Source organism: Diabrotica virgifera, chromosome 8 (assembly GCF_917563875.1).
Source record: "Diabrotica virgifera virgifera chromosome 8, PGI_DIABVI_V3a".
In the NCBI taxonomy this organism is placed as follows: Eukaryota; Metazoa; Arthropoda; class Insecta; order Coleoptera; family Chrysomelidae; genus Diabrotica; species Diabrotica virgifera.
This window is the reverse complement of record NC_065450.1, coordinates 198,624,465-198,636,583: the sequence shown is the minus strand read 5'-3', so window position 1 is coordinate 198,636,583 and position 12,119 is coordinate 198,624,465. Positions and strand designations below refer to the sequence as shown.

The window sequence follows — 12,119 nt, the reverse complement described above, 5'->3', positions numbered from 1 at the left end:
TTCTAAGGATGGAATATTGCTTGTATAGAGCAGGTATAGCACTGGCATCGGACACTTCCTTGTGGAACTTCAGCTTTAACTTGTCATAACTCTGCGTATGCTTCCTAATTTTTAGCTCGAAGGTATCTGTCGGATATATAGGATTATAAAATAAATAGTTTAAAAACGACTAGTGAAAGCCAGTATATAAAAAAATCACCTCTTTCAACAAACCATACGGGTCATATAGTTATATAATATCTACTGAACCACAAAATTCAAATGAACCATATGGTCGAGGTTATCTAATCGGTGCCACAAACGGTACGACTTGAATTTCGCAAGAGCATAAATAATATATTATATCTATACATAATAGCTAGGTTAATATAAAAATATGAAGAGATATACGAGCGAATGGAAATTGGCTTGTTAGAATAAACGTACATAGGTTCACTATGGGGTATCGGAATGTGTTTTTTATGTCATTATTGTAAAGCAGCATTCGATAATGGTCAGAATCTCGTCTGCGGTGCTTGGACAAGTCTTCGAAATTGTAGGCCGGTTCGTAGAGGTATGGCAAAAAGAAGTAATTTGATTTATATTGTTACTTTAACTTATAACTCAGTGTTCCTTATAATCACTTCTTATATTGTTTCTAATCACAGACAAATAAAACTTGTATGTAACGCTAAAGACGCTAAGAGGCTATTGCGGGATAAGATGGTAAAACCTACACTCGGCTGGATCCTTATTCGGGATTGGGCACTCGAATTGACTCGAAAGTATATATTGAAACCCTTTTAACCAAATTTGTAGGTAATTACGTTGCCCCAGGAGTCTCCTATCGCAAAAAACGGGTTTTATACAAAAAAAAGTTTCCTAAAAAAATCCTTTCATTTAAAAATTCTGAAACAATTCATTAGCTCATATTTTCATGCCTAAAAACACTCTGACTTTTTTCAGATTTTTTGGATCAAAATTGAGCATAGAAAAAATATTTGAATTCTTCATACAATTTATAGTTTTTTTTTTCTTTTTTCTTTGAGAATTTATAGGTTATGTAGGAAATTTTTGGCAAATTACTAAATAATTACTGTTTTTGTAATTTTTTCATTCTTTTGAATGGTGGGGTTAGATTTGCCATTTTATTTCGGCAACATTCTCGAAATTCGAAAAAAAAAACATTTTTTTCGAGCTTTCTAGGTTTTTAGCACATAAACTTAAACTGCATGTCAAAAAATAAAGATTTTTAATATATTTTTCAGTTATTTCTACTAGTGGGATCAGATTTGCAATGTTCATGCTCAAACATGCTCAGACATGTTCAAAATACAACAAACCCTATTTTTTGATATTTTCCCCATGTTCTTAACACATAACCTGGACTACATGTGAATGAAGAATGATTTTTATCTATTTTTCGGTTTTTTTTTTCTAATAGCAGCCATGTTGACCATTTTCAGACCGAAACATAATCTAAATTCAAAAGAACTGCATTTTCGGTGATTTTTTTTTTCATATTTTAAGCACATAATCTCGATTATGTCTCGACGATTTTTGTTTCTTCCCGCCATTTATTCGACTGGTGATTATTATTTAAATATTAACATTTGTACAGTAGTCAAAAATAATGATAATTGCGGAAAATAATACTCTAAACATAAACATATTAGTAAATGACAAACTAATTGAACAAGTTGAAAAGTTTAAATATCTAAGTTGCTGGATGCCTGACACCTTATAGGCCTGGATCCCGCATACAAAAAAGTGTAATAATAGCAAGTTGAAAATTTGTTAATAGCATAACGGTGTCTAGTCGGACAAACTTTGATGTGCGGGAACACTGGAACAGGGGAAGTTTTAATTGTGGAACAGGTTACAGGTTTCGAACGTCAGACTGCGAAAACGTCCCATGTATTTCTTCCAATTGTTTTGGTACCCTTTCATTAAACTCTCATGCAAAAATCAGACTGCTATTTATTACCAACATAATTCCTCTCATTTAACAAGTTCTACGTGTCGGACTTATAAAATGCCCAACGTATTTGTCGGACAAACATATTTTCATATATTATAATATAAAATTTGCTATTGAATAAACTGAAAAACAAGCTGATAGTTTTCCCAATCATAAACTTGTCGGGATGACACGTACCACAATTAAAATCACGTTCCATAGTTAAAACTTCCCCTGTTCCAGTGTTCCCATACATCAAAGTTAGTCCGACTAAACACCGTTAAGCTATTAACAAATTTTCAGCTTGCTATTAATAATTTTTTTTGGTACGAGGGACCCAGGCCTATTAGATTCAGAACGAGAAGTCAAATGTACAATAGAATAGGCCAGAAAAGCATTTCTAAAAATGAGATATTTTTTCACCAACTGAGATCTTGTTCTAACTTTACAATATCGCATGATAAAATGCTATATTCTACTACATTGCATGGAAGTCTGGACGTTAACATTTGATATGTGGATATTCCGCCGCATTCTAAAAACTCCATAGACTGACCATGTCAGAAATGAAGACATTTTAAGACGTATGAATAAAGATCGAGAACTTGTAGAAATTATTAAAAAACGAAAAACATCTTATCTTAGACATATTTTCAGACAAGGGATATAGAATTTCTTTCAACTAATAAGGAAAAATAGAAGGAAAAAATAGAAGGAAAGCATGGTTCTGGCAGACGACAAATAACGTCGCTGCGTAACATCGAGGATTGTACAGGACTAGACCTTCAAACCTTACTAAGAAAAGCACAGGATAAAGATGAATTTGCAGAAGTCATCGCCGGCCTACAGTAGGGTAAGAACAGAACAAGTGGGTCGAGGTGGAGGTGTAGGTCGCGGTGGATGCTACTAGTTAAGTCGCGGTCGATGTCGACAGCACATAGCAAGGAGGTCACCTGCGCTGTCAGTCAAGCTAGAACCACTATCAAGTGAAACAGTTTAACGAAATTTGAATGACAACAAGACTGTGCTTTTGCGATGTTGTGTCAGTCAAGTGATGATAGTGATGAAATGTCAGCTGTAAATGATCAGATCCTCCTTCATATTTCAAAAATTTACTGAATTTAAGTACTTTGAAAATTCAAAAATAAACTGAATACACACCGAGAGAAAAAAATTCTTGACATAAAGAAACTTTATTAATATTTAAGAAAGATCGACTTGGCATATTGCCTAAGAAATATATCTTTGTATGTAAGATATAATTTTCTAAAATATTTCAAATAAATTCTACTATAGCCAAAGAAATATATCTTAAACATGATTGAACCATCACTTTCTGGCAAATTTCAAACCCATTTATCAGAAAGAAATTACACTTGATGTTAATTAATTTTATTAGTCATAAAAATATATTTTCTACACATTAAAAAACTATTCTTTCTGAGCAATAATATTTCTTAGTAAGGAATATTATTATTTTACTATTAATAATTAATGTATTTAATGATAAGAAATATATTTCGCAGAGATACACGTATATTTAGAGTTAAGTTAATATTTCTTGAAAATAAAGTGATATTACATACGGCGAAATAAATCATTGTGTTAAGGTAAAATCATTATTTATTAGTAAAACAAGATATAAAACGTTATAGAAAGAGTAAACTTACTTTAATAAATTTTTTTTTATAAAGATATCTATAGATATTAATTTTAACAAATTTAGGAAATACAAAAAAAAACAAATACACGGCCCCACATAAGAACTATTAATACTAATAATAATCAATCATATTTAGTTCAAACATGGCATTATTTAACCTACACATCTTTGTTTCTTTTTTTGTTAATGAAATATTAATTATAACATTAACTCACACAATAAACATTGTTTAGCAAAAACAAGAGGGAAAATACAACCAATGTAAAACATTGAAGCAGACATAATAATATGTAATTTTCTTATAAGTAATCTAAAAGAGACAGCATACCTAATCATTAAGAAATTTTATTACGGGAAAGTATTATTAGTTTACATCTAAGTCATTTAATACATATTAACTAATTCACGGTTTTCGGCAATAACATTTCTTAACCATAAACATATATTTCTTTTAGACTAACTGATTTCTTTATCTCAAATAAATTAACAGAAAACATCCTCAGCGTTGCAACCACCATGTTTGATATAGCGTTGTATTGTATATTTTTTTAGAAGACGATACATTCAAGAAACCTATTATAGTTGATTCATAAGTATACACATTTTTAAAAAGGTACTTACATGTCTGAAGTTCTACCATTTCTGGAAGGCCTCGCAGTTGGTTAATAAATCCTTTCTTAATATTGTTCTGAAGCTATATAATATATCATTCTGTACCCGCTTTAAATTGTGGCATGTTTCCCAGTTAGAATAATAAACTCCTTTATTTCAGAGTCGTCCATCATTATACATAAAAAGCATATAAAGATACTATTATGCTTCTTTTTTAACCATTCGGATACGCAACAATATTATTATTACATCTGAAATTACTCAATTTACTTTTATTTAATACCTATATATGTACGTACCTTCAAAGTATCCGTTAATTTTTAAAGAACACCAATAAATCCAACATCCATCTATATGAACATGAACATATCACGCCATCTTGACAAACACTGACGACTAAATCATAAATAGTTAATCTGCGCAATTCTTTTGTGGAAGAAAATCTCTTTGCAAGTAACATTTCGGCATTAATGACAAAGTTTTATTTTATAACCACAGTTACTACAGAGGGTATTTCTGAAGAATTATTTCTTGTGGTTTAAAATATTTATTTGATTGCAAGAAAATTTCTTGTTCACAAATATAAATATGGATTAACTTAACATTATATTTCTTATACTGCAAAATATTTGTAGTTTTCAATTTAAGAAATAAAAACTTTAGGATAAGAAAATTAAATGTAACCATTAATGCATTTCTTAGTATTGAAGAAATTAACTGTAAGAAATTATTGAGTTGTGTTTAAAAAACTCGTTTCTTTATATGTGAACCGGTGTGTTTAAGTTAATAGTATATGTTAACTTTTAAGAAATATTGCCCAAAGAAATCGGTGTTTTAGGAGAAAAGAAATTGTTCTCTCGGTGCAAAAAGGGATTATATAAAAAGTATCAACTCAGATAGCGCAGGTAATAACAACTTGGCTTCGAACGGACCAATCACAGGGAAGCATCCTTGTAGGCAGCGCAGTAGACATCCATGTAAAACAAACTCATTTTATTTTCAAAAGCATCGATGTAAACCTCCTGGATGCCATCGCGCTAAACCTCCACCGCTACTTACCTGCTCTGTTCTCTTCCATTCACTACAATGTTTTTGTTTTACATGGATGTCAACATCGACCGCAACCTCCACATCGACCGCAACCTCCATCTCCACCGCGGTCCACTTGTTCTGTTCTTACCCTTAGAGACGGCAGCTAAAAAAGAAGAAAATGTATACCTAATATATCTACTTGTCTAAGTAATTAATTCTTCACCAAAAAGACCATGTAATATTATTAATTTGAGCAAAAAGTGCTGCTCCATTAAAAACAAATCACCTAAGATATTAGTACTAATGGAGACCGTTTGCTCGAGATTGGCCTATTACGTAGCTCGAATGCTTAGCAACATTTCATGGTTAACGACACGCTTACATATTTGGAATGAAGGCTGCAAGGTCGGATACTCATGTAGGATGCATTTTATATTTTAACTTTTACAGTATTTATTGGGACATTTACATTTTTACAGGGTATGCAAAAACCGCTATTTATATTCAAGGATTTTATTCAATTTACACATTTTATGGCTGATAGTTTCTCATGTTTTTCTTCGACTATTAAATGATGTATATAAATTTTTTTCGTATAACTTATATGATTTTAATAGTGGAAATACCATAAAAAACCCAGACGGTATCGCAGCTGTATGGAAACAATATTGCAAAATACTATTTATTCTTTAACAACGAGTCAGACAATAAAACAGAGAGAAGAAGTTATAAATAGAACCTTCTTCTTTAAGTACCATGCCCAAATTTTAGGCGTGGGTAGCTTCCATGACAATTTGCCGATATCGTTCTCGATCTTGTGCGGCATGTAATAGTTGATCTGCTGATAAGCCAGTCAGTCCATTGACGAAGGTTTCGGAGCCATGAATATTTCTTCCTACCAATTCCTCTTTTTCCTTCGATTTTTCCGTTGAGTATTAACTGCAGCATCCTGTATCTGCTACCTCTCATTATATGCCCCAGATATTCAAGTTCTCCCTTTTTTATCATCTTGGTTAAATCACCTTCGCCTTGACCTACTCTGTTTGAAATGAGTTGAACCCAAGATATTCTGAGCATTCTAGGATATGACCACATCTCGAAGGCTTCTAATTTGTTCATCATGTTAACCTTCATGATCCAGGTTTCACATCCATACAGTAATACAGGATACACATAACATTTTAGGAACTTGATTCTTAGTTGTAAATTCAGCTGAGGGTTGCTCAGAACATATCTAAGTTTCATAAATGCTCCTCTTGCAATTTCTATACGAGTTTTAATTTCTTCATCCGGATTTAGTGTCTCGTTTATCCAACATCCTAGGTATTTAAAATGGTTAACTGTTGTTAAAGGTTCATTATTGACAATTAGTTGCATAGGGCCGACGTCTTGTTTCCTAATCACAAGTAACTTTGTCTTTTATTTGTTTTATTTGTTGTATTTATGCAAAGTCCGTTATTGGAGCATTCTCTAGTGGCTCGATCTATAAGGAATTGAAGATCTTCGATACTTTCAGCCATGATCGCGGTATCGTCTGCATATCTGATGTTGTTATTAGTTTCTCCCCCGATTCCAACTTCACATTGCCCTTCCAAGGCTTCGTTAAAAATTATTTCTGATTATACGTTAAACAAAGTTGGGGATAACACACAACCCTGTCTGACACCTCTTTGAATAAATAGAACCACAATTACTGAAATCAGAAATTGAGGTGGCGATAATATATCTAAAATTCAAAAAACAGAAAGGATGATGGAATAACAGTTGTTGCGGCCCTCAGTAATGGTTCGAATCTGTAATTAAATCTTGAATAGTGGAAAGTGGTCAAATGACTGGGGTAAGCTCACTTTTATTCCCATATTAAAAAAACGTTCACCGACGAATTGTAACAGTTACCGTACAGTAAGTATAATTAATATATCCCATGCGAGCAAGTACCCCTCACCATCAAATTTTCTTACCACAGATTTACCAAGATCAATGCATATCCGTCCCAAGTAGCGGAACAATACAACACCATACGACAATACGACAGTTGGGAAAAAATAAATAACTTTTTATATACAGCATTTATACTAAATTTACAATCAAGATGCAGTAGAAATAAACAAACCAAGACACGTTGAATGTTACGAGGAGCACTCTCAAATAATGATTTACAAAATTTATACATTGTAAATCATAATTCGGGAGTGCTCCTTGTACCATTTAACGTGTCTTGGTTTGTTTTTCTCTAGTGCATTAAATTCACTTCAGACAACAGGAGCCTTAGACCAGTTTGAAGTGGTTGAAAGTAGTGAAACAGAAATACGTAGGAGAATAGGCATGGCCAAAAACGCTATGAGTCGATTATCGAAAATCTGGAAAGATCGCTCCTTGTCGAAGAACACCAAAATAAGATTAGTACGTGCCTTAATTTTTCCCATATTTAAATACGGATCCGAAACATGGACAATGAAATCTGACGACAGAAAAAGGATTGACGCCTTTGAAATGTGGTGCTGGAGAAGAATGCTTCGGATCTCATTGTCGGAACACAGAACAAATCACTCAATCCTCCAAGAGCTTAATATTCAGACTCGATTTTCCTCTATTTGACTTTCCACCGTCTTAAAATTTTTCGGCCATATTGCAAGAAGAAGTGATGATAATCTAGAGAGACTTATAATTTCGGGAAACGTTGAAGGGGCAGAAGTAGAGGTCGCTCACCTACTCGATGGACGGATCAAGTACAGAAAGCCAGTGGAAAAACATTCTCTGAATCCATGAGGGAAGCTCACGACAGAAGCCGATGGAAAGAGATAGTTGCTCGTATTATAGGGAATCACGACACTCAGCAATGAGGAATCGACTGAGGAGGAGGAGTGCATCTTTATTGTGATTTTAGTATAGAAGCTTACAACTTTTTGCATTAAGTTCGGAATGGCATCAGGAAAAAGTCTACACTAGAAAAATGGGTGGAAATGCATAATAATTGCATTTACAGTGCATTTCCAAAGTGCATAAATCAGTATTAGGCCTGGATCTTCCGTACCAAAAAAAAAAGTTTATTAATAGCAAGCTAAAAATTTTGAGTATTTTGAGTATTTTGTCGGACCGAACTTCCAATTGATTTGTTACCCTTTCATTAAACTCTGATGTAAAAATCAGACTGCTATTTACCACCAATATAATCCCTGTCATTTGACATGTTCTACGTGTCGGACTTACATTAAAATGCCCAATGTCCAATGTCGGAATTAAGATGCCCAATGTCCAATGTCGGAACTAAAATGCCCAACATGTTTGTCGGGCAAACATTTTTTCATATAGTATTATATAAAGTTTGCTATTAAATAAACTTAAAGACACCCTGCTAGTTTTTACAATCATAATCTTGTCAGGATGACACGTTCCACAAATAAAATCACGTTCCACAATTAAAACTTCTCCTGTTCCAGTGTTCCCATACATCAACGTTTGTCCGACTAGATACCGTTAACCTATTAACAAATTTTCAGCTTGCTATTAATCAATTTTTTTTTGGTACGCGGGATCCAGGCTGATTATACAGCGTGTCTACTTAAGTTAAAAACATATGGGAAACTTTTTATTATTAATTTTACGAAAAAAAGTTATTCTTTATAAAAAGTTCTGCGTGCTCTAATATGTGAATTTCGTTCAAGAGTAAATTACCTTTATTTCTCTTAATATCGAAAATTCTTATTATGAAAAGTTGTTTGGAATTAAAAACTAAGATCAAATATGCAATTACATGCTTCTAATTTAAAAAATATATTTTCCAAATTTTTCTCAAATTTATGGATACTTCGCATTCGTTTTTATTTATTTGACATGTGATAACTCTTTTAATATTATTTGTACGAAAAAAATGTATTCTTTATAAAAATCTCTGTATGTTCTAAGACCTAAGATGCAACCATCAGATATTACATTTTAATAATTTTATACGAGGTATGTCAAAAAATGTGAATTTTACTCAAGAGTAAAGTACCTTTATTTTTCACAATATTGAAAATTGTTATAACAAAAAGTTGTTTAGAATTAAAAACTATGTGTCAATATGCAATTACATCCATCTAAATGAAATATCGTGAAATATAAAGGTAATATACCCATGAGCGAAATTCATATTTTTGGACACACCTCCTATAAAATTAATAAAGGTTGATATATCATGGCTCTATCTTAGATTTTAGACCATGAAGAGCGTTTTATAAAGAATAACTCTTTTTCGTAAAATAAATAATAAAAGAGTTATCATATTTGAGATAAATAAAAACGAAGTGGGTATTCATAAATTTGAGAAAAAATTCTTAAATATTTTTTTTTCAATTAGAAGCATGTAGTTACACATTTGATCTTAGTTTTTAATTCCAAACAACTTTTTTAATAAGAATTTTCGATATTAAGAGAAATAAAGGTACTTTACCCTTGAACAAAATTCATATTTTTTGACATACCTCGTATAATATTGATAAAATTTGATATCTGATGATTGAATCTTAGGTTTTAGAGCATGCAGATCTTTTTATGAAGAATAACTTTTTTTCGTAAAATTAATAATAAAAAAGTTTCCCATATGTTTCCAACTTAAGTAGACATGCTGTATATAAAACCTATTGGATATCTATATTTTTACAGCGTAATAATAACCTACAAAGTAGTATCTTCTTCGTGATTTTTAGTCTTATTTGTTTCGTCATATCAACAGTGACACATCCACCAAGCGTCCACATTCGTACTTGAATGAAATCACCTACACCTTCTTGTCGATTCCGTGCGCAAACAAAAAGACAATGAATAAACAAGTAGGTAGTCATCAAGTCAGGTGTCTGACTATTATTTAACAATGATTCGCATCACTCTACTTTTAAATTGACGACAATTATCTAGATAAAAGATACACCATGGACGATGTTGGTGCCGAAACATCCGGCCTCTGACTATTGTAGTAAACGAGTGAAATTAAAGATTTCAATTCATGTGGAATTAATCGGGCCGCTAAAATTTGATTTTCGACAAGATAAAGATTGATTTTTTTGGAAGAGAGTACAGAAGACTGTCAAATTATAAAATAAAACGTAATTTAACACGTCTTACTACCATCCCTTATTATTAAAAGTACCAGATCCTCTGATATCTTCAATAACAATTTCTTCTCGTTTGCAGGGGCGGCTCCAGGATTTTATTTTTGGGTAGGCAAGCTTCTGGGGGGTATGGAATACCCCCCAGCTAAAAGGGGGGTCTGGGGAAAATTTTTTGGAAATGACAAACGAAATTGTGAGTTTTTAGGCTCTCTCTGACTTAATTTTCCAAACAACTTGTTAAGTGAGTTAATGCCTAGCTGGAGGTAACAATTATACTAATATATATTTTCCAAGAAACTTAATGTAGGCCTACCTCTATAGTCTAGTCTTATGTTATAAATTTAATAAACTTACCGGTACCTGATACAGAACTCTGTTAGGGTAAGCGCACTATGTATATATAATGTATTTAGCCTAATTAGTATTGGGAAATAAAACGACAAAATCAAATTGACGAGGCAAATCACACAAAATGTATTACACAAGTTAGTTATTCTTACAGTGTTCGAAAAATAGTTGTACATATTATTTTAAAATGTTTAATGAATTGTTTAATTGAACCTTCTATTGAACAGAAAAATGTAACTGATGGAGTTCATTTTAAAAGGAACTTTAGTCTTCTCCCTTTTTGAGCGGCGAATTCGTCTACAACAATTTCAGGGTGACATTGTAGCTAAGTTCTCGTTCTATTGAAATCACTCCCAAACTGTGAAGTCTTTGCCCCATCATTGTAGATCTTAAGCAGTTTTTAATTCGTCTCATCGATGAGAAACTTCTTTCAGCTGTCGCAGAACTTACAGGCATCACTAGAACAACGGACACTATATATCTCAACTCATTGAATGAACCGAAGGAAAAAAGCTCTTTATACAGATCTTCTGTACTTTTACATTTGGAAAACATAGATTTGCCTAAGTCACACTGTGCTTTTAGTTGAATGCAAAACTCTTCATCTTTTCCCCAAAATTTAGCAAAGGAACACAATTCTTTTGGATCCAGAAAATTTTGTGAGTTTGGATTACATGATGATATGCAAGCTAGAAGACTTGAATTTTCTGAGAATCTCTTTTCCATTTCTTCTGAAATATTATCAACTATGCTAAAGAGTTCTGCTTTAAATTGAGTTTTTTTAGAAACACTTCCATCATTGCACGTTGCTTTCCCTTTTCCGGTAGTTTCAAAAACTAAAAAGTCAGATAGACTGCTGGATGGCGTCTGCTTTCTTATAAGGGGGGGAGGGGGTGGCGGTTCTGTGTAACCTTGAGCCCGCCCGCGCGGCCCTGCTAACAACGCCGGCTGTGTCACTACGGCTCTGGCAGTGTAATACACGGCTCGGCCCATTGCGTGATGTATGATCCACAATTCCACATGCGTTGCCCACAAATTTTGGGTAGGCAGTTGCCTACCCTGCCTACCCGCTAAAGCCGCCACTGCTCGTTTGCGTAGATTTTTTAGCGCATCATTACCTACTTCAACGAAATAATATTGACAGTTTTTTTATTTCTAATATATCTGTCTTTTACAGGTTTACAAATTACCCAAAGATGTGTTCATTTGGCAGCAGGTAACACAGCAAAGGTAAGTGATGATTTACTAGAGCCGTGGTATCAAAATAATATCATTTGTAAACAAGTATAGAAGAAAAGAAAAATTGATAGTTTTTATAATTTTACCAGCGATAAAGGGTACCCCCGTTAAGATAGGCAAAATGCCCTTACTCCCAAACTCACACAAGTTTCAAAAAAAATCACAAAACATCTCTATTTTTTATAGACCCGTAGGT

At 32.9% G+C, this 12,119-nt stretch overlaps 1 protein-coding gene across 3 annotated transcripts in view; it reads left to right on the top strand.

Moving 5' to 3' along the window:
* The window catches only part of LOC114329106 (uncharacterized), a 96,661-nt gene that overhangs the window by 42,508 nt on the left and 42,034 nt on the right, over window positions 1-12,119 (top strand). For 2 of the 3 annotated variants that reach the window (XM_050659570.1, XM_050659569.1), the window contains exons 1-2: window positions 436-553; window positions 11,862-11,914. In XM_050659570.1, the coding sequence (XP_050515527.1) occupies window positions 451-553; window positions 11,862-11,914 (156 nt within the window). In that variant the 5' untranslated portion in view covers window positions 436-450. Of the gene's footprint in view, window positions 1-435; window positions 554-11,861; window positions 11,915-12,119 lie in introns of those variants that run through there. The other variant, XM_050659571.1, reaches the window with a different exon arrangement.